The sequence below is a fragment of the Hylaeus volcanicus genome, chromosome 5 (genome assembly GCF_026283585.1).
Source record: "Hylaeus volcanicus isolate JK05 chromosome 5, UHH_iyHylVolc1.0_haploid, whole genome shotgun sequence".
Taxonomy (NCBI): Eukaryota; Metazoa; Arthropoda; class Insecta; order Hymenoptera; family Colletidae; genus Hylaeus; species Hylaeus volcanicus.
Genome location: NC_071980.1, coordinates 8,557,697 through 8,580,228, shown reverse-complemented (window position 1 = coordinate 8,580,228; position 22,532 = coordinate 8,557,697). Strand labels below are relative to the sequence as shown.

The 22,532-nt window shown below is 48.3% G+C and overlaps 2 protein-coding genes across 6 annotated transcripts in view; one reads left to right on the top strand and one right to left on the bottom strand.

The window, feature by feature from the left end:
* The window catches only part of LOC128877077 (regulating synaptic membrane exocytosis protein 2), a 66,619-nt gene that overhangs the window by 9,822 nt on the left and 34,265 nt on the right, over positions 1 to 22,532 (top strand). For all 5 annotated transcript variants that reach the window (XR_008457186.1, XR_008457184.1, XR_008457185.1 and 2 more), the window contains exons 3-7: positions 7,490 to 7,762; positions 8,314 to 8,535; positions 9,402 to 9,636; positions 18,745 to 18,958; positions 19,386 to 19,575. Coding sequence is in view for 2 of the 5 variants with exons in the window: in XM_054124050.1 (XP_053980025.1) it covers positions 7,490 to 7,762; positions 8,314 to 8,535; positions 9,402 to 9,636; positions 18,745 to 18,958; positions 19,386 to 19,575 (1,134 nt within the window). In the remaining 3 variants the exon portion in view is untranslated. The remainder of the gene's footprint in view (positions 1 to 7,489; positions 7,763 to 8,313; positions 8,536 to 9,401; positions 9,637 to 18,744; positions 18,959 to 19,385; positions 19,576 to 22,532) is intronic.
* On the bottom strand, positions 14,196 to 18,694 carry LOC128877083 (uncharacterized). Its single transcript, XM_054124067.1, has 3 exons — positions 17,821 to 18,694; positions 16,400 to 16,564; positions 14,196 to 14,934 (listed from the first exon to the last, which is right to left on the bottom strand). The coding sequence occupies exons 1-3, from the start codon at positions 18,057 to 18,059 to the stop codon at positions 14,835 to 14,837; spliced, it is 504 nt and encodes a 167-aa protein (XP_053980042.1). The 5' UTR covers positions 18,060 to 18,694; the 3' UTR covers positions 14,196 to 14,834.

The following is a 22,532-nucleotide window of genomic DNA, read 5'->3' as shown; positions in this document are numbered from 1 at the left end:
TTCCGGTAGCCGAGTCGCGGTCATTCGCGTTTACACAGCCCCCTTTGTCCTCGTCTTGCTTCTTCTTTTTTCGCTTTTCGTAGCCGCGGTTTAGGCTCGCTGCGTGGGAGCCTATGAATGGGGCGCGTCCCTGCGTGACGTCACCGAGCGTGTAGAGGGGTGAGAATCGGAGTGCGGTGGGGCGGGGTCAGGAATGAAACGCGGGGTGGACGAAGGTGTGGGTGGCCGTGGATGAATGCCGGGCGGTGTGCAAAGGGGGAGGAGAAGAACGTGACGCAACATATTGATCTAAGTTTCGTAGGGAGGGTTACAGACTATGATAGGCCGGCGGGCTGCGGGGGAGAGGCGGAGGGTGGCCGCGGAAAACGGAATACAAGGTGGCCGGCAAATTTACGTTGTTCCTTGTTTCAATACGGTTGACTCGTGTTTGCCGTCCCGGGGCCGCTGATCGAGGGAAACCGGCGATTTTGAAGCGGGGGCAAGCGTGGGTGAAAGGGTTGCCACGCATAAAGGAAAGCGGAACGTTTCGCGTAGATGAAATTGATGCAGGACGGTTCGAGACTTCTGCGGGGTGGTTTTTTGGTAATTGATGCGGCTCGAGGTCGATCGAGTGATTACTCCACGGGAAAGTTACATCGTTCATTGAAATTGTAATCGGGACATTGAAACGTTCGAAAGACCTGAAACGAGCCGGACCGCGTTACCCCGGACAAATATGACCAGAAGAGCGATTATCATCGTTCTCTCTTGTGCGACCGAAGCGCAGCTCCCAACCCTTTCGTGATTGCGCGCGTCACCGATGCCACGTCGGCATAGTTTGCGTTGTCCATCGAATTATGGCGATTTTCGATTAATGACTCGACGTTTCGAAATTGCTGAAGGTCCGGGAGGGAGCCAAGCACGCGGAGGTAAATAGCTGCAGAGGTCCGTGGGGACACGGCCGCCTCGGTCCAAGGCTGTATGTCGATCTATTGTACGCTCGTATACGGCCAAATGCACGCGTGTATCTCTGGTATTTATGTCAGAGGAGCAGAGACTGACGGTAATTCTAATCGAATGCTGTCCGAGGAAGTATCCTTCGTTCCAATACAGCATTCCTCCTTGTTTCTCGTACCTGGGAATCGATTCCACGGCGTTAAGGTCGTTGAGAATTTTTCAAATCTTTTAACCAACCGTCTCGTTTGCTTTTCAAGAATTACACAACTGACAGTACTCGATTTCGTTGAATATCATTATAATTATATAGTAATTATTTAAAAATATGTATGGTCTTTAAAGTTTCAGGATGAAATGAATTTTATTCGAAGTTCGGCCGCGTGCCAATCGTACCGTCTCGCGTGCCATAGTTTGCCACCCCCGTTTCAGGGTGAATGATGTAGTCAAAGAAGTCGAAGAAGTTAGAAATTCCTGGTTTTTACTGGCATACGATTCGCGAACTCGCGATGTACTTGCAAGATTTACGCCATTCTAAGAAGTCACCGTGATTTTGGACAGCGTTTCGTGTTTCGTCGGTTCGAACGAATTGCAGATATCACCGCGAGAGCCTTGCACTCGACGATGATTAAACGCGTGCTCGCGTGATTCCCATAACGAGTCGCGGCTGTGTTTCACATAAATAAGCCGCTGTTAGTCGAAAGTTTTCCAAGTTTCTCCTACTTTGGCTCGCCGAAGGCATCTGTCGTTCCTCGTCCGGCTTCTTCCCCTCGGCCCAGCCGGCAGTTGGAATCTTCCTGTGTATGTAGGACAGCTGAAAAGTTCGGACGGGAAAGTTGGCGCTCGTGACGGTAATGCGCGCGGATCCGTGGCCCTCCGTCGACCGAAAAATCGAAAAGTGAAAAGGTCGTCGAAGTCGTTCGAAGACGTAAGTCATCGTGAATAGGACCGAGCGGTCACGATACCTCTGCACGGTAATTAGCTGTTTACGTAGGCGTGCACGCCCACGGATTTCTTTTGTATGGAATCAGATATCAACGATTTCCTCGTTAATGGGTTTGAGACTCGTTTCAGCTCGGCGACTCCCGACTCGAAGAGTGTCGTGTCCATAAATTTTATAATTAAATTGAACTTTCCTTCGTAAATTCTCCAACACCCCCTCTTTCGCTCGACCATTCTTCGACATCGTATCCAAGTATGATCATGATGATGATTCAAGTTTGATTTCGAGACAGTCTAAAAATGACGCAGTCGTAGGTTCGTGTGGATGTTAGTTGGCTCGATGGATCGTCTGAGCACCGATGCAGACTTTAACGACTGAAAACCGATTCTCTTGTCCACCATCCTGCTCCTACTTCTTTCTTCTCTGGGAAATATTCCTCGGCATTCGGTAGTCGCTGCTTCAACCGGAGCTTCTTTTCTATTTTAAAGGTTGTCCTCTTGAATTCGACGATATGCGCCCATCTCGTTATGAATTGAAAAGCTTACAGCTCGAGGAACGCTATCGCTGTTGCCTTCGCAAACTCTGGTAGAATTGCTGTAGATTGCTGTTATTTTAGAACTACATCGTTACCTTTTGTATATTTTGTACATATTGTAAATTGACTCTTCCGATTTCTTAACTTTGGTATTTAATCCTTTGACCTACGATTTTGACCTACCTACCGTAAAGTCTTACCACATCCTATAACACGCGTTGTTGTAGGTTAAAGGGTTGAACTTCCTCAAGAAGAGCTAAAAATATCGAATATGTATGCTCGGATTATCATTGTTAGTATTTGGTATTACCGTGTCACGACGAGCATCGTTCTGAATCTTATTAATTCGAGTACTTGCATAGTCTCAAACTAATTCGCTTCTCGAGAGCGTGAATCTTAAAAATTCTCTTGGATGGAAGTCGGGGGATACGGATGAACGGAAATTCTGATGGAACACTGTCAGCATCGTTTGAAAACTATCCTTTCTGGATCCAAGAGCGTTTGTTTAATCGGCGGGACGATAATTCGTCGCGAGCGTCACGGGATGGTAGCACCGTGTTATTGGCGGCATGGCGAATTATCGGATTGGTTTGAACGGACGTATCGATCCTGGCTTCTGTACTCGAGGCAACGGGCCGTCAACGTCCATGCCGAGTCTGTACCATCATCTTCATCGTCGTTGTCGTCGTCATTGTCTGGTCTCGAGCGGCGACGCCGTTCCCTGCGTTGATACAGGCTGCGTATATAGGGTCTGTGATAAAGTAATCTGAATTAATTGGCCTCTAATTAATTAATGCAAATCACCGGCAACTCGGCCCGAGCCGGCAAACTAATGATCATTTACGTTACGACCAAACACACAGCACCGTGTTCTCGTTCTCTTGGACCACCTTCCTTGGCTCGCCGTTAAGGGAGAGGGTGAGACGACTCGAGGGCCATCCCTTCCTACGGCTGCCGCCACCATCAGTGTTTCTCTGTTTTTAGGCTCAGGAAAATAGCGCACACGTACGTACGTACGGAATGTTCGGTGGGTGGGCGAAAAAGGTGCTACCAGCACGGGGATGAGCGAGGGTGGTGGAAAGGGGTTGAGCTCTTGACATATTGCTACCTAGGCAACTCGACGAAGTGCTCTTCAGGTTTCCCCTGCCTCCACCTATCTTTCCTGCTTCGTTTCTCACTCTTCTCCTTTCTAACCAACCCCTTTTCCCTCCGTCCTCTGGTTCTTTCTTCTCTTTTTTTTTTTGCCACCCGTACACCCTTTCTCTTTCCTTTACTGTTCGGTGCACTCTCTGTTCCGTGGACGAGCCGCCAGTCTGCAACGAGGTTCGGTCGGTGTTGCAAGTACCTTGGAAAAAAGAGCCCCATTTTTTGTTCACGCGTCCGTCACAGTTTCGCAGCTCGCGAGACGAACTCGCGCGCGAGTGCGAGTCGTGTGTCGGGGTTTGTGTCAGCTCGGGGAGCATCCCCGTACTCCCGAGGTTTGTTTGGTCGTTTCGTTCGTTACTTTTTTCTACGGATCTCGTGCGTCCCTTATTCCTGTCGTCGTCTGTAATCTCGTGATTGAACGGCTGCGAAGCTTCGCTATGGAGGCTCTCGAATCACGCGGAAACATTCGATGGTGTACAAGTGGTGGATATTTTTAGCAGTTACTTCAGCTTCCGGTGGCGAATTACGACGCGAAGTGGAAAATAATTACGTTTGGTCGAAACGAGGATTACGGACGGCATTTTACGCAGGGAACGCTCTCTTCGTGAGAAACTATTCACCCGTTAAACTGCGCGAGCAATAAGGTAAAAATCAATTCTTGTTCGCTGGTTCGCTGTTTAAAAACTGGGACGCTTGGTTTCCTAGGAACGAAATTCTATCGGATTGCTGACTTTGATGTCACGGGCCAGACCGTTCTTATCGCGTCTCGGCGCAAATTCGTGAAAGAAATTTTTCTGTTTTTCAAGTTGTGCGAGCATAGAACGTCCTAGAAATTGAGCGATAACGGGTTTCTTTTTGCCGAAAAGACACACCCTTCCCGTTACGGTCTCTCTTTCAACCCTCCGTGCACGCGAGCACGAATATCCGAACGTCAACCTCTGCTGTCGGACGAAAACTACGTTAAAGTATTATTTATGTAACAAGCTCCTGGTCCGTTAAGGCTGTCATTACAGGTTTTTACGTAATGCGATGCCGGCTGGAATGCAATTACGTTATTTTGCGCGAAATACTCGATGCCCTCGTGGAAATCGTTGATCACGCACGCGTTCTGCATATTCGAGCTGGTATTCGTCGTTACGAGACTAATGTCGGCATAAACGAAACGAATGATTAAATATTTAGAGCGGTTACTCGTGTACCGTCAGCGAAGAAATCTAGCTTATGCGTACATCCAGAGTTTGATTACGCTTATACTTGTATGAAAAACTATGCCTAAGTTGAAAGTACAAACGCTACGGTTTCAGAGCCCGGATAACAAGCCCAACGACTTAACAAAGAAATCCTTTTCATCGGAGTATCACCGTCCCCGTCCCTCTCCTCTCTGCAGAAATTCCTTAATTCTTCTCTCTCGCGACTCCCATTCCCTTGATTACTTTTTGCCGAGCAAACAGGTCGAACGTTTCTCGCGGACCAGTCGAATCCCATTACCACGACTACCGTGGCTCTTGATTCGGGTCGCCTAATACGGGCAAACACGTTTTCATTTCCAGCGTCGTCCTCGTCCCGCGGATTAGCGGGAATATGGGCTCGCGGATCCGGGTTGAATTCATCGAGTAATGATAATGGGCAAGGATAATCGCGTAAACTGTCCTGCGTGGTCGAACGTATCGATTTGGGACGATATTCGCGCGTGAATAGATGACGTCTCTGGACCCGCCGTCGCCTCTCCCATAATTGTGTGACATATCGCGGAAGCTCCCTGCGTCGGGATACTGGACAGAAAAAATACTTGAGGACGAACTGTCGCGTTCCGCTTATTTCGCGTTAAACCCGAGCGTCCTCGGGTACGGTCAATTTGACCGAGTTCTGTTTATCGATCAAATAGACCGATTGCCGCCGTGTCCCAACACCTCGAAGGCTGTAATATGGCCAGACGCGTCGAAAAAAGATGAAAGGGCGGAGGGATTCGTTGTAAAACAGTCGGAAACGGTCGTGAACGTCGCGGAGTTTCTATAAATCGGATGATTTGGTTTGTCGACAACTAGACGATGCTTTTTAATCTCCGTCGACTTTGCGAGATGTTGAAAAGCGTGCTCGTAAATTCAACGGCGAAACGAGCCGCGCTGTCCTTGCGCGGCGTTGCTCGCGCCATTATAGTTGGCGCAATAATACGCGTGAATGGGCATGGAAAGTGTTATCGATGGGAACCGGTATGGGCATTGTTTTATGGTTTGCTTCTAAATGGTCCATCCATCACGCTTTATCTTGATGGAGTATTCCGCCGGCCTATTCATCCTTCAAAACGCTCGACTGCTGCTATGGCCCGCTAATTATTAGCCTTCGTTTATTGTATACGCTGCGAATGGTCGCCTCGAAGAACGTGCTTTTCGTTCGAGATGCTCGATTTCACCTTTCCTCTCGTTAACGAACGTGGTTTTCGTCGCGTCTCGAAACATTCGCAGGATGGAATCGTTTCTTTTTTTATCGGACAGTGCATTCTGGTCGTTTATCGACGCGTAACGTTTCGGTGTCACTGTGACGTAGCCACGTATCCCCTGCTAGCCATCTATTTTGGTACGCTGCTACGCTACTGTATCGGCTGCGGATCTGCTTGATTTAATTTTACGTTACTTGCATAAGAATTTATCCCGAGGCGATGGACCGCCGTGGAGCCAGAGACTTCGTTAAACAAGATTTTACAATTTCTCCCTTCCAATGAGACTGCTGAAGTTTCCTACTTTTTCGCGAATATTGGCGCCGAAAGTACACGGACAGACCTGTCTGTTGTTCGACTCATTGTCCCCTCTGTGCGTCCTATATTTTTTAACACGGTTTCTATCCTTGCAACCCCTTCCCGTTCGACAAATAGTTCCAACGTCAAAGGATGTCGTTTTGTACGCGTTGTCCTACGCGTGTTCTTAAAACCTACAAATCGAACCTCGCACTTTGACTTACACGTTTCTAATTAGCATCGTAACTGGTCTGCTTCCTATAGATAATTTCCTATTAATATCCTCGCTACAAGCGGCGACCTGGATCGATCAGTTCCAGGACTCTTTCCCTCGTTCTCTCTTTTCCCCTAACGAGGTTATGGATTATTTTCGTTAAAGAACGATTTAACGTGTTCGGGCTCGGAACGGTGCTTGAAATAAGAAGGAAAGCTAAATTCCGGGCAACTTAGTCGTTAGCGAAGATTTGTTAACGGAACACTAAGTTCTCGAGGACTTGCGATGTTTCGTATACCTTCGAGATTCCGAAATTCCAAGTATTCCCGATGTCTCTTAAATAGCAGAAATCTCAATGTCGTCGAACGATTCCGAGGCTTTTGGGTTCTCGATGTCGCCATGATTCCGAGATCCTGAGGTCATCGGGAGACATCGAGACCCGGAGATTCCCGAGAGCTGCAAAACTCTAGGACTGCGAGGTCGTTGAGTTGTCCGAAACCTTTAAATTCCCAAGCTTTCCGAGATTCCATTGTCCTCGAAATCATCGAATTGTTCTCGAGGCCTTTCTGATATTCCGAAAACATTCGAGTAAGATGTACGTCGTTTCTGAAATCATAAAATATTTTTATACTCACCCTCAGGGGCTGTAGCTATGTTCGACTACAGCTACAGTACGGGTCTAGCGGTCCCGAGGTACCCGAGCTTTATTAAGGGGGTCAGCGTGCCCCAGTGGACTACTGACATCCCTAATGGGGATCCCAGAAATGAGTAGAACTATGTAAGTAAGTAACGAAGAGAAGTGCAGAGGCAAATGTGAAGTAAAGAGACCTAACTTATCGCTGTGGAATGTAGCGTTAAGCTGACAAGACCGCGGTAGACGTAAAAGGTAAAAGTAAAACACCCTCTATTTTCTAATTGTAAGAAATGACGTTTGACTTCAGTAAGTTGTTCGTGATCAGAGAGTCGTGGAACTGGTTTTGATTTCAGGTGATATGGCTGTGTATCGTCTGTCGCAAGAAGCAAGAACTCCTGTCGAAGACCGGACAATGGATGACCAAGTCGGGCCTCGCCACCGCGGACAACGCGATGCTGCAACGGATGCAGGACATGCAGGTGGGTGGTCCTCCGGGACTCGTGGACCAAACTCAGGATAAAAGACCGAAACTCGAGAGAGCGCACAGCGCGGCTGAGAAGGAGAATTTGCCCTTGTTACAAAGGGGCGGAAGTCTGCTCAGAAGACAGTACTCTCAGCAAGAGCAAGTACGATTTACTTCATCATTCATTTATCTGTTCAACTGCAGGGACGTGTCCCTGTAGTCATTAATAGCGCTCGTGCACGCACTGTTGCTCTGGATGTACAATGAATACAATCGCAAAACACCTCGCTATCCTGTTTGAAACGAACTCGGTCGTAGCAAGCCGATGCCATTGGTACGATATATATATATATCACCATGTCTCACTGTTTCATTATCACATATCCTAATCACCGTACCTTTGGACGATTTAACGATGAGTGTTACTCCGAGGTATTTACAGAAAAATACTTGTATTGTCTAATTTCAAGTATCGAGAGCGATCGATTGTACGGACGGTTCTCCCTTCGGCCATAAATAATCCATCATCGACCCACTTCACAAAATGGTGAATCGTCCAATGGTGCAAATACCCAAGAGTGCATATTATTCCCATGCTGATGAAACAATTACGCAACAATCGCACTGTTTGTAACCACTATTGCAACTCACACGCGACGAAGCAGATCCGGGACCTCTCGTACGACAAATGGAAGTTCCTCATCGCGATTTCAGGTCCCAGTGCGTCGGCTGCCCACGAGCGATAGCGGAGTGGATATGTCCGTTTCGCCTCACTCAAGAGCTCTGCCGACGCCTCACGTAGCGCCTTCTCACCAGACGCAGCCGCCGCCGAGGCATCCGAAAGCGTACGCTGAGGATGATCCAAACCTTTACAGAGGGGAGATCGACGGTCTTATGAAACAGCAGAACTACCAGCGTCAACGACCGATCTACCCGGTAAGGAGGGCTGGTTCTCGATTGGCTCGTTTCGTCGAACATCCGATGACGTTAATGCTTGACATACTGCGAGAGCGACTTGGAAATTAAACATTCAACAAGTACGCTTCGTACGAGCTGCGAGCGCGAAGCAGCGCCGCTAAGCGATACTCTTGCGTAGGCGGTGCTCGAGAGGCCTCTCGACGAGCAGTATCCGGAAGATCCGTGAACCGAAGTTATCGAAACGAAGGGGGGAGGGGCAGAGATTTTCAATGTCCGTTTCATCCTAGTTTTAGCTACTTGCACGATCGACGGACCTTACGATCGCGTCAGCGATCGAACAGAGGTTGGAATTTTACTCGCTTCTCCCAATTTTGCAATGTTTCAAATGTGACCACGAGTGACTGAAACGCATAAACGTAGAATCATGTAGACGTTTTTTTTTTTCCTTCTTGTTTCGTGCCGCAATTAGAAGTCACCGAATTCTTCGACATCACCATTATCATTTACCGAGTCAATTCGTTCGAATCGAGTCACTAGTTAAGATCAAAGAACGGAGCACATTTATCGTGGCATCTCTCGCACCCACTACCAGAGCAATCGTCCGCTGCATTAAAATCAAATAACGACGAATCTAAGACACAGTTAGTTCTGCTAGGGATCGTTATCGTCGAGACTCTGGCGAACTTTCTATCAATTCTGAACGCGTATTCGAACCTCTTCTTTTCTCGATGTAACCTTTTGCTCTACTCCTTTCCAGCCGCCATGCAACCAATGTTGTGCAAACTGTTCTACGCAAACTACTCGGAACCAAACTATTCGATGGTTACGGTGTTACTTGTCTATTCTTTCTTCCCGCGATATTCACACTCCGGTTTGTTTTACAGGATCAGAATACGGATTTCGCGATGACATATGGTCAGCCGACGGTAGAAGCCGGCCCACCTCGATCAGTAGTGCATCCTCCTCAGCAACATTCGGTGCATCAAATGCAGAGCGCGCGTCCCCCACAATCGATGGGTGGACAGAGCGCTCTTCAGCCACAAAGAAGTTTCAGCAGCAGCGAGGAAGAACGAAGCACACCTGAGTGTGCGAGCGACGAGCCTGACGAGTCAGAGAAGGGTGAGTCCACGTTCGATCTTCATTTTGTCTTATACTTGCGTAGGCGGTCGCTGGTCGTCGACCAGTCGACTTTGTTGAGATTCGAGGATATTGTCGAGGTTAATTACCTTACCTTGAAATCGCGTGTGGTCAACGCGACTCCATTAGAATCCTCTTCGCGTTGTTTGCATCAGTTCTACCTCACGACTCTTCTTTTCGAAGCTCTCCCGATCGTTACTTATCCATGTAAGTATGTTTTTTTTTTTATTTATCCAAACCTGTAAACGATTTCAACGAGTTTTGTGTCGGCTTGTTCTTGGCAACACTGATTCGATAACTTTTTTCTGGTCCAGATCTTTGTAGAATAATCGTTTGAAATGCAATTACACGAATGAGATCCGCGTCGCGAATCTCTTGGACAAGTACAGAGTACGACAATGGGAAGAGGAGTGACATTTCGATTCGAGTTCAAAAAAGGCCAAAGGGTTGTTTATTTTTTAGATCCTTGGATAGTTGCGAGAGCCCACGAGTTTTGTTTCGCTCGACTTTGTAATTTTCATGGCTTTCGCTGCGAATAAGTAGCGGGATGCGGGAGACAGGTCCCTTTGGCGGCAAGAGACTCAAAATTTTATGAATTTCTCACAATACGACTTCAAGTTTCCCGTATTACCACTCGAAACTCTCAGCAAAATGTGCAAGCAATATTGCAAATGCTTCGCAAACATGGAAGAAATTTTGCAGCAAATTAAGAACACGCGTGCAACGATGAAGACGATTAACTTATAGATCTAATTCGACCTTATCGTACATATATTCAAGATAGCGTGGTAGATATAGCTTGCTTCGCGAATCAAGAAATATGCGACGAAACCAAATTCCAGGTAGTGACCCCGATGTTACGACCGGCAGGGCACGTTAAATCTCATATAAGAGACACGTTTATATTCTCTTTCTCTCGGACACTTTCGTAGTTCATCGCCACTGACAGCAATATTGGCCCTTACTCTTTCGAAATGTCACATCCCCGCGACACCAGTCGTATAATTCAGCAGCGACGCGGTTAAACGTCAAATCCACCGTCGAATTACCGTCAAAGGCTGCTGTGTAGGATCGGCGGCTGCGACGGAGGCGTTAGGCCGAGCTGGTCGGGAGGGTCAGCTCTGCCCTTGAAACTCGCTGCACGAGAAGAGCGCAGGCTTTCCGTGTCAGCGGATAATTGGTTTACGGAGAACGTGTGCACCTGTATAGCGATATTTACAGGCGAGCCGACGAAGGAAAGTGTAATCGACCGATACGATGCTCATGCAATCTGAAAAGCTCGCGCGTCGTCGCGTACGCGTGTTTACAAAGCGATTAACGCTTCAGTCACTCCGACAAGGAGAGTCCGTTCTAACTTGGTACAAGACCAGTGGCAGCGTTTTAGAACGCGACAAACGTAATTCCAGAGTTAACGAGGTCTTTGTCGCGAAACGCGCGTAAGACGCGCGGGAACATTGTCTTTGGATGAAACGATCGAGAAAATAGACCGATGGGGCCGACGCTTCTCCGTTTAGAGAACGCGTGAAGCTGGAGCAGGAAACGTGTATGCGCCAGTCAAGTATTTGAAATAGGAAAGTAGGTCTACCTCGCGCAGCCAGATCAGGCCGAATGGAGTGGCAGATGAAAAGCGATACTGCATTATCGCGAAGGCGCCGGCGCTGGCGCGCGGGGAGGTGTAGCCGGGTTCATCCCTTGGCTAATGAGTAAATTTAGGTTACCGACGCTGGATCCCCGTCGTTCTGCCGCGCGTTCCCCTGTGTTCACGGGAACACCCAACATCGTAGGTCGTCGCTTTTGCGCGACGTATTCGAGCCGATTCCAACGGCTGCGGAACGGATACACGATCCTACGTATGTATGTACGTACGTGTTTCGATCACAGTTGATTAGTCACGAGATCGGCGAACTGTGAACCGATTCATCGAGGTGCGCATCATCGAGAGAGAAGCTCGCGCGGAATAGGAACGTTCTCCTGGTATATCCGTGTGTCTTCGTTCGTATTTGTTCCCATCCTCTCGATACTTTTTTTTAACGACGGATGATACCAACAGGTTTACCGAATACTTTTCGTAATTACGAGCGGGGCCGATTGTTAATGTCAAACTCGTGTTTCGATTTCTATGGAAAGCACTCGAGTTACTTGCAAACAGATGCGACATAAACGCGGTGGTGAGCTTGTTTTTTCATTCGCGGGCAAAAATATCAGTTGGGAAATCCCTGCCGATGGAGTTTTCTTCCAATTTCTTCAATCCTCTTCCCGAGTATCGGCTTGGCCAAGGCTGCGTGGACTTCCGATCGGCATTCCAGCTATTCTCGCAGCTGTTAAATCTTTGATCGGATCCCCACGATCGTGTATCGCGGCATATCGCACGATATCCTGCGGGAATTCTCGGGTTCTGCCTTCCCGGTCTCGTCGTTGCATTGATCCTTGCTATCCTCGTGCTTTTCTCCCTCGCTACCCGTATACCTGCCCCTCCCCGCGCCTCTTCCTTACGCTTTCCGATTCTGTCTTTCTCATTCACACCCTCGTGCTCACCTGTATTTCCCCCTCTTTTTAGTCGTTCGTCTCATTTCCCTCTAACGTTTTCGAATTTTATTTCTGTTCTTCGTTGCTCGTTGGCGCAGTTTCTTTTGCTCTTCTTGGTCGTTTTACTTTCCGGTATGTTCGGAGTCTCCTTGGATGCACATTTTACCGCACCCCTTCCATATTCGACGTTGTCTTTTTTCACTCTCTAGTTTAATGCTTCAGTTTCCAACCATCGTTTCCAGTTTTTCTTCCTTTGCGACAATTGGTACCCGCTGGTGTTGATTATTTAGCCAAAGTTTTAGGAAATAACAGTAACACAGGGAATTCTCATATAATTAGCTATCGACATTTCTATATCGCTGTTTGTCAATCGTCTGCACTGTCGCCACATTTTCCATCGTATTTTTTTCCTTTCTTCTTCCGTTTCTTTCTCTATCTCCGTTTCGCGATTCCTCTCTATCGCAGCATGGTATTCTCCGTTCCGCATCATCCCTCTACCCTCTCCATTTACCACCCTTTCGATCCTCCCGCTCGCAACGCCCACACGGCCGACGTGACGTCACGCGACTAACACGTGGGCGAGCTCAAACATCTGCCCCTTCGCTATTTCTGGGCTGGTTTCCGTGGCAAAGAGGAACAGAATGTACCGGCTACCGAAATCGGCACTCTTTCTTTGAGGGATCTATTCATCCGTCGAGTTCTTTCGAGGCATCCCAACAAGGCTTTTCGATGGGTTTGTGTACGTTCCAGCGTCGAGTACTCCAGCTTTGCATAATTCAGCTCTTACTTACGTCACGCACGTAGGTGATCCTTCCTTCGATAGATCCTCCTCGATAGGTGTACTTGGGCTAGGAACACGCTATCGATTTTTCGTCCTACGACAGTCTGGTCGAGGTGATACGACCAAGTGTCGATTGAATTTTTGCGAAGCTGCAAATATTACCGCGATTTTAGAATCGCGTACCCGCTCCGCGATATTGCGAACAGCGTATTGTATCAGTGTCAGTTATTTTAGAATCCAGCTATCATTATTAATGGTGCCGCTTTGCGACGGAATCCTGACATTTCCTCCACGGTACCGTGTCATGGAAGACCGTTAAAATTATAATGAAGAGGTCGAGATTCAAAGATCACTCGAAGAGCTCTTCCTAAATCTTGCACAACGAGTTTTATTCGAGCGCTAACTTTCGAAAGCTCTCGAAACAGTAAATATTTACGGATGTGGATCGATGCTTCGATGTAGGGAACCAGCAACCAGCCAATTTAGCGAACAGCAGTCGCTACGCGATTGAAAATTTGGCATCTGTTAATTCGTAAAGAATTTCTTGAAAAATTGTTTCATACGTTGGTTTGATTAAAAATTTTTTTTGACGCGACTTGTATCCTCGACGAGCATTCAGTCGAAACGTTTTGTACTTAATTTTTAAAACGAGAGCGCCAGCTGCGCCCGGAAGTCACCGATTAACATCAAGTAGAATAATTTTCTCGGCTGTCTCGAGTCCGGCCACAACAAGGTCAGATTAAAGGCTTACAAAGCACATCCACGAAGTTACCATCAGCCGGATCCTGGAAGCACGGCGGTATAATCAGACGCGTTGCTGGTTCGCTGTACACCTGCTGCCTGTATTCACGAACGTAGGCAGCACACAACGTCGCGAAACGTTTTGAGATCGTGCGCTAGCGTACGCTCGTGCCGGCAGTAGTGCAGTTATGCGTTTGGTGCATACGCGGTGATGCAGATAGTCGGGCCAGCCGCTATGCGGAGATCGCGGTTATTAGGGACGTTGTCGACGCGCATAGCGTTTGGGATACCTTTTCCTTTTCTCTGAAACACCGACCGTTAGTACGATTGTCGATGCGAGAGACTGCTAGGTGATTGTTTTCCACCCAAAATGTGTAACCGAGGAGAATGCCGAATCGAGGCTGCGTGACATAGAATTTTAGAAGAATATAACTTGAGTCGTACTATTTTCTTTCTCGTTCTTTCTTTCGCTATCTACATTTTCAGGGGGTTACTTCAACTTTATTTTCCGTTTAATAGAAAGGCGTAAGTTTTTGTCTAAAACATCTTTTAAATGTTCTCTAAAGGAAGGACTACAACAACATGGATCACTTAAAATTTTCCATTCGATTTAATAACAATCGATTAATTGAAATTTTTGCATACCATCATCGGTGAAGCACGCACTGAAATTCGCAGAGCATCGGTCCAGTCGATTGCACTGTCCCCGACAGAGAGATTTTGGCACGAGACAATTACGAGGGAAATTAAGTAGTTCGTATCAATTTACTCGGCTAAAAGGATCGAGCGTGACAATTAACGACGAACGGTCCCGCCGATCGCGAATCGGCAGCAAACGGGAACGAGAGTGTCGGTCTCGTTCGGGTCCGTCGCGAGAGAGAAAAATGACCGGCTCAGTCGAACGGCGTTGTTGCTCCCATTCGTAGATGCACACGATACAATTAGTGACTAGAGACAATTAGTTCGTAGAAGTTCCGAGAGGTAAGTCCGTTACGCGCGCTCGCAGGTCGCGGTGTCCCCTTAACGAGGATTTCCAGAGAGGCGAGAGCTGCGACGGCGATGTCCACCGGATCCCAGGCGGACGAGGAGAAGGGAGGCGAAGGATAAATCGTCACGGCCACGCTTTGGCCTCTCATCGAGCCCGCTGCCTCCGCCTTTGATCACCTCTCCTTTGACGATTCCCGTCCGGCTCAAGACCCTTCCCGCCCTCACCTCCCATTTTTCCGTTCAGGCTAAAATTGTATTAAACAGATTTTTAATTCGTTTTCAGGAGCGACGGGCGTTCACGGAGAGCGTCCCCGTAGATTAAAACCCTTCTCCCGTTCCCCTGTATCTCCTTGACGTCACGCGACGCATCTCACCGACACAGAAAACTCTGCGTCCGTTAATATACTTAATAAGCCTGCGTTACTGGGCACGATATATCGCCAGGATCGTGGACGATACGGTAGCGCTTTACTACCGTCCGGGTGTCCAATAAAAAATCCCTGACGTTCGTAGTAACCGGAGTATCAAATACCGGTATCGTTCGTAGATCATGGCGACTCGATCTCGAGGTTTCTGTGTCTCGAACCCTTTACCTTTCGCTCGTCTCGTTCGTCGTCGAAGCGAGGTAATTAATTGAACGCGGGGAAAGAGAACTCGGCGTGGATTCGATATTTTCTTGTCGCGATGGTGCATCGGTCTCGAGAATTGAGCGACTTTTTGACATGGATGGGTTGCGAACCAGATACGCTGGGGCTAGCGAAGATAAGTAGGGTGGCGAGGAGGGACGGTGGTGGTAAAATCCTCGAGTGATTTATACGCGGTAAGTCGGTGTCATCTAACTTTTAAATTAAGACTCCGCGCCACCTCGGTCCGCGTGCAAGCTACCAGCTCTAACCGCCTCGCTACTTGATCGCGCGCAACTTTCTATTTATTACGGAAGCGAGCATCGTTTAGCAGAAAATACCACGTTTACGGGATCGGATAGCCGCGGATGCGTGACTCTCCGCCTACCCTGGACGCGCTATGAACACCCTTTGAATCACCCTACGGCTGACTCGTTTTACAGTATGAACGTTTCTTCGCGCGTAACACTTTGTAGCGACGTCCGGGGCTGATTATGCAAAGGATTCTCGTCTTTCGCGCGGAATACCGATTATCGTCGCGCTTTAATCTCAAAACGTGCTCAACCCCGTCCGCCGGAGCGGTTAAAACGGGACGCGTTTCGTTGGAGGGGTGAAAAGTGGTTCGAAAGTATGCGACTCGGCATAATTTAGAACGACCCTCGGTCGAGCGACTTTGTCAGTCGTAGCAACTAATAGTTGACGAAAAGTACTAATGATTTCGCAGCAATTTGTTGACAGCGATATATTCTCCTGTTTTACGTAATTCGATAATGAATATCGTGTACCGTATGATTACGTCAGCCGCGTTCCGTTTATTTTATATCTAATCTCGTAGCCGCGTAACTGTGTCCTAACAGCATCGCCAAGCGCTTCGAGTAAGTGGCGACACCGAGGGAGAATTCAGGTTTTATTACTCGTTATACCGAAACGCTTGGTACGTTTCACACGCGAATCCAGAATATGCATCAAGGTGCGCACGTGACAGAGGCAGAAGCGTCGTTCGGTTGCATAAGGGAGGTACATCCGGACGGTCTCGCGTGGCGCTCGTATGACCAATTTGCCAACTTTATGATGCGTCATCATTTACCTTATTTGCAGCGGGCCGCACGACGAACGAAACGGCATCCTTCCTTCCTTTCCGGCGATCCTCTTCCATACCAGAATCAACCCAGATCGAATTCTCGAGCCGGGGGCGGAATCGTTACGAAACGATGACTTACTTCTTGCGCGTAGCGAGAACACCAGACACTGCCTGCAATATTGCGATTACCATTAGTACAGTGTGTTCGATTGTTACACATAGAGCAGTTTCCATAGCAGTGATCATTTTCTTTTTTACTCTCCCCTTTCCCCGAACCCCACCCAGAACCACTCTGTTTGCATCGAACCGAGCATAGCATATAGATGATCCCATTGTTACGAACGATATACCCGTTGTGATCCAAGTAGCGGAACTTTTATCGAGAGATTTCGATACGCGGATACGCGTTCACAATGTTTGATATTCGGGAGGTGTATTTTAGATTCATCGCGCGGTCGAAATCGTTCGCGAGGTATTTCAAGCGGTCTTATCGTATTCTGTTTTTAACTATAGCGATAAGCGACGCCATGCATATCGTGGAACATGTGTGACTTAAAGAGAGATCGCCTTTTAGGGGAAAAACCGCCGTCCATGGTGGTGACTTCCAGGAGCTCGAGGGAGAAGCCCGGGGACAGAATGAATCGTCAATTTCTCGCGGTACCTACTAATTTTCTCAAATGCAAATAAGGCAGTTCGTTTTCCGCTATCTATCTATATACATACATAATATATAATATATATACATATATATATATGAACCGATCGCATACATATATATATATCTACCTAAATATATATTATATGTAAATCTCTGCGTATGCGTGTGCATGTGTGTGTACGTCATCTGCCGACCGGTCGCGGGTGTACCGTGTCGCGAACAAAAAAAGACCGTAACGTATTTGTCAGAAAATCCACAAGCTTTTTTGTCACAAGTCAATTCGACATCGGACTTTTTCGGTTGGCCTAACGACGTTTGAAAACGAGCGAACGATTGGGTATGCGCGCGGAACATGTGCGCGGTTATGCGTCATCGGCCGATGATACTTTACAAACTTTCCGCGTCTCTTTGCGTCACATCGCGAAACGTTTCTAACTTTGCGCGTTCTCTTATCGCCGGTCAGCTTTTGGAAAGGTAATAGCCTATCGCGATCGATTTTTAACGGGAAAGAGTCCGATTAAAGTGTAACGCGACGATCGAAATATCGCGAGAAATTCGCCTCGACGAACTTCGCATCGTCTTTGCTTCCCTGAAACGTACACGCGACGTACGAAATTTCCACACCGCGCGCGTTCGCGCTATCGAATGTCTTGATCGCGTGATGCGATCGGTCGGCAGAGCTGTAACAGATTTTATTTGTTCTACTTTGGACGGCTACGAATCGTGCACAGGTATACTATATCGTTTACACCTCACCCACGCCACGTACACGTATCGCTCACCAGATACTCCCGACATTCTCACATTCTGTTGCCTCGATGTTCGTCTAGAAGACGCGTAACGTCCCCACGGCGATGCTGCGCGTTTATACGTTTGGGTGTTTCCCAGTCTGGTAACCCGAAACTTGTTCCCCAGTGTCCATGGATTCTCGTACGCTTGCGTTATCGAGTCGCGATGTTTCGTTTCTCTGGTCGATTCTTCTAATCGAAGAATTTTTTTCGCGTTCATCTCCGCGATGCTCCCAAGCGTACAGAATTCCTTTTCTTTCGTCGGTGTCCTCTCGAATAGGCGCGAAATAGAAGAATCGCGACGCGACGACTCCCGGAATCGGGAATCTCGGTGGTTGTCTTTCGAGAGATGGCATCGCTATTGTGCACGCACACACACGTACACACACATACAACACACACAGCCCCCTGCACATCGACGTGTGTATATCGGTGGTACAGCGTTCTAGCAGCAGCGTAACGCGAACCTGGACGGCTCCCGGGTCGCTTGAGCACCGTTTCTCACACTTTTCTCCGACGGGCAAGCCTGCACCTCTGCCTTAGCCCATTTTCGACGGGTACATCGCGGGGCGATGACCGTGCATAAGTTCAGAACGAACAGGGATAGAGAACGAAACGATGGGCGATAGGAACCGATAGGCTCGAAGTTACGAAACGGCGATGAATCAGTGTTACTGTAGGGTGTGGATTGTTCGCGAAGGTGACGTAACAAATTGGGTAACGAAGCAAATTGCGTATGTCTCGTTGGGGATGTTGGAATCGAGAAAACGAGAAATACGAAGGCGTCGCGTGCAACGACGAAAAGATTGGAGAAAACGTAGAACGTAGATGATAGCGTTAAGAATACCACGGTTTAGATCGATAGCCGAGAATGGAGGAAACGAAACGTTTTGGATCTACTGTAGGGAAGGGGTACTACCACCATACGGGAGGTCCGATGTCAATGTCTGGCGGTGGACGTAGGCACAATGGACCCCACAACGGGCACCACAACACGGGCGCGATGACCATCGAATATAATGGTCATCATCCATCGCGAGAGCCGCGAAAAGAGGAAAGCACACTCGTCAGACGGAGCTTCCGAAGGAGCGGCGACGAGTGGCGCGGCGACAGTAGGAGGTGCGTGTGCTAAATTGGCGATCGTGCGTTTGTCGTCTTTAGTCTTTACTTTCCATTTAATTCATCTCGCGGTTGCGTCGGTCGTCCCGGGATTGTCAGTTTTCGGCGATACCTGGAAGCAAAATTTCCGCGTTTCTTTGATTCTCGCGATTCTGTTCTCGATCTCCGGTGTTCTGATCTCGCGCGAAACTTTGCCGCACGTTTCGCGAAGTAAAGGTTGGACTCGCTATTTCTGGCAAACTCGGGATCGAAATCGGTGCGTCGCGGTATATGCCTCCTCCGTCGGGACGCGTTCGGGATGAGGAGGAGGCGGCGGCGAGGACCGACAAAGAAAGACGGTTCAAACACGCACACGTACACGTAAACAGTCACTCACAGGCACACAGTACATCGTCTCGTATCTCTGTGTATGTGGCGTGTCCATCAGGTTCACGGAGAGAAGGGGGAAAAAGACAGTGCGATTTGACGGTGGGACCAATGTCGGCGGCCCTCAGGAGGATTGGTCTTGGGAGGCCGATCGACAGGGTAGTCAAGACAGCGCGACCAAAGACTCCGGAATAGACACCTCTAGCACCTTCACGAGCAGTGAAGACAGCAACAGGGGCGACCTACCCAAGGTACGGGGCCCGTTACTCGACTTTACGGTCGATGAAACGTCGAGAACTGCTTGTAGGTTGCAGAGGGTAGAGTTCCATCGCGCTGCGCTCCATTCGTTTCGAGCGACGCGGCCAGGCAGTCGCTTCGATTAGACATTAGGAAACCGGTGGATCGAGTAAAAGGGGTCTCTGACGCGCGTGTACCGTTCGTGTCGGGAAAATAACGCGTTTTAGTATGCTTGTCTCTACCGCGTTGCGCCAACTTTTCAAACGTTAAGCCGCGACGGGTTTGTCGTCCAAAGTGGAATACGGTTTATTCTTCCTCGTTCCTTGCTTTCATAGCTTTAGCGGAGAGAGGATTATCCTCGGTCTGTTAGTGCCTGATCTGATTGGTTAATGTAACCTAGTGTAGTATTTAGTAAACGTATTAATTTAACCCTTTTGTTGCCGATGCGGGATTTCTTCGTTACGTTGTTTTTAGTTCCAAGTGTCTTCCTTTTTCTTTGTGAATAGACGTCGCTCTCGGATGCTCGGTTAACTTATTGTTAAATTTTAACGATTTCTAGCGGTTTATCGTTGACCCATGGGTACACGATGCGTAATGAAAGGGTTGATATGGTTAACGTACGTTAAATGCCAGGTGAGCCGAAGTTTCAGGGAGGGAAAGATTCCGTCACCAGCGCGCCTCGATGCGACTCATTTCAAACTTTCAACGATCCACCATTCTTTATCATTCCTTACACGTGGATTTTTTGATCAAGAAACCTCTTTTGCTCGATTTACTTCTAAACTTCGAGCTTGAAGGCTTCTGTGCTTGGATCCGTCTTTATCGTTACGACTTTACTCCGAACGCACAACTCACATTTTTTAACCTGGTTGGTATCGTTGTACGTGCGAGTTCGGAACTCTTTGTCATGTCTTAACCACCGTCACGCGTCGCGTAGCGAGCGCATCCACCCACACGACGGGAATGCAGCAATCCTGGCAACATAGATAATCGCACATTCGCATGATTCTTGAGTTCTCTCACTGCTCACAAGGTCTCGGGACTTTGTCCCATGATTTACTAACATAGAAATAGGACGTCATCGCTTTCTTCGCGAAACTCATTCTCTTTCATTGTCTCGCTTCTCTTAACTCGACCACATTCGCGTCTCCGCAGACAACGCTGTCATATTTTCTCCCCGAGCAACGAAGGGACTTTGACTCGTCGTTAAACTCGCCAGATTCATGCATTCGTTCCCGAACTCGCTCCGTTTCTCTCGGGTTCATCGTTAGATCGATTACCATTCATTCCACCAAAATGTTCGCAATGCATCGATCTCGTTCGAATACTTGGAATCGGTCGCCGATCGTCACGATCTTCGCAAGTTTCTCGATAGAGCGAGCTTTTGCACAGAGGTTTCTCGTTTGCGGTACACTCTCATCCTCCCCTCACCACTGACATCACCACTGTTCATTCACCACACGATACATCTCGCGCGAGGGTCTGGAACAATTTATCGTTTCGCGTTATTAAACGACCAGGGTTACAGGCGGAAGGGTGCGTGCGCGTTTAATCAAATTTTAAACGAAACGCTCGCTCGACCGAGTCGACGGTACGTTGGGCAAATTTCGGACCGAAATTTCCGTCTAGAATTGCGTGAACCGGTGTTAATCGGGAATGTATTTTTTTTCGCGCGACGATAACATTTCGGGTACGCAGCTCGCTGCGTTTTTTAAAGAAAACAGCGTTCCATTCTCTCCATTCCGACCTTATCGAAGAACGGCAACGACGTCTGCACCGTTGGCGACTACGGTTGCCGCGCACTGTCCGGAATCATCGCGTGAAAATAGAGCACGTTGGCAAATAACCGGCGTCATCGTCCGTCATTGTTCTTCGGGGTGGCCAGCTTCCATTCGAATGTTAGTTTTCCGATAGTCTCCTTGCGCGGGTGGATTTGTCAATTTACTGGCGTCGGGATGGTCGATGGGCAAACCACGGTTCGATTATCCGTTATTGTTATTATACGACCTCGTAAATCGCCGTCGAATTTCGATCCGCGCCATGCGAACCCACTCTTTCGAGTCCCTCCACTAACTCTCCCTCTCTTTCTTTGTCTGTTCGACTCGTGAAATCGGTCGAACGGAACGAGTAGTTGTCCGTGAGTTATAGGCTCGCGTAACCGGGAAGCACATCGGCGACCCCGATCGCCTTGTCGGAGTAATCGTTCGTCCCTGACAAACGTTCCGCGAACTTGAGAATTAAGAGCGTTCTCGAGGACACGAAAACGTTCTCCGACGAGATCGTTGACGGCTTCAAAAATGACACGAGTGTTCTTCGTGGATCCATGTCGGCGTCGAACCTCGACGAAGCGGCGAGACACGAACGTTTCGGTACTCCACTTTGATCGAGGATTTCGATCTCGAAGGTGGACGGTCAAGGTTCCCAATTTCTCGGTGACATCCTGTGTTTCGAGAATTTCGGTACAATGCTTGCCATATTTTTTCTGTGCAAATGAAAGATCAGAAAAAATGCTGCCTCGTTGCTACGAATGTCGGCTGACGCGATCGGTATTGCTGACCGACTTTTCGCGTCCCGTTCCGAGGGTGAAAATATCTCTCGATCGTTCTCCTTTAGTTTCTACAATTACCTTGCGTCTTGATCACGCCGGAGATCGTTTTCCCGCAACAGGAACGAACGATTACCCGCGCGGTCACGAAATCGCGTGCACACGCGTCGGCGATACTCCCTCCATCCAACAACCCACACTTCCCGACCACGGATCATCGTTCGATAAATGGAGGAAGACAGGAAACTTGGTGGAAGGCCGTGTTCCAATTATGCGAGGCAAATAAGCAAGATTAAATTCGGTTCGAGTATAAACGGACGGCAATCGAGCAATTTATCTGCTGACGGATCGTCTTATGTACTCCTTCGACGAAATCAAGATCGACCCTCTGTCGTAGACGGGCTCTGTGATTAAATGTAATTTACC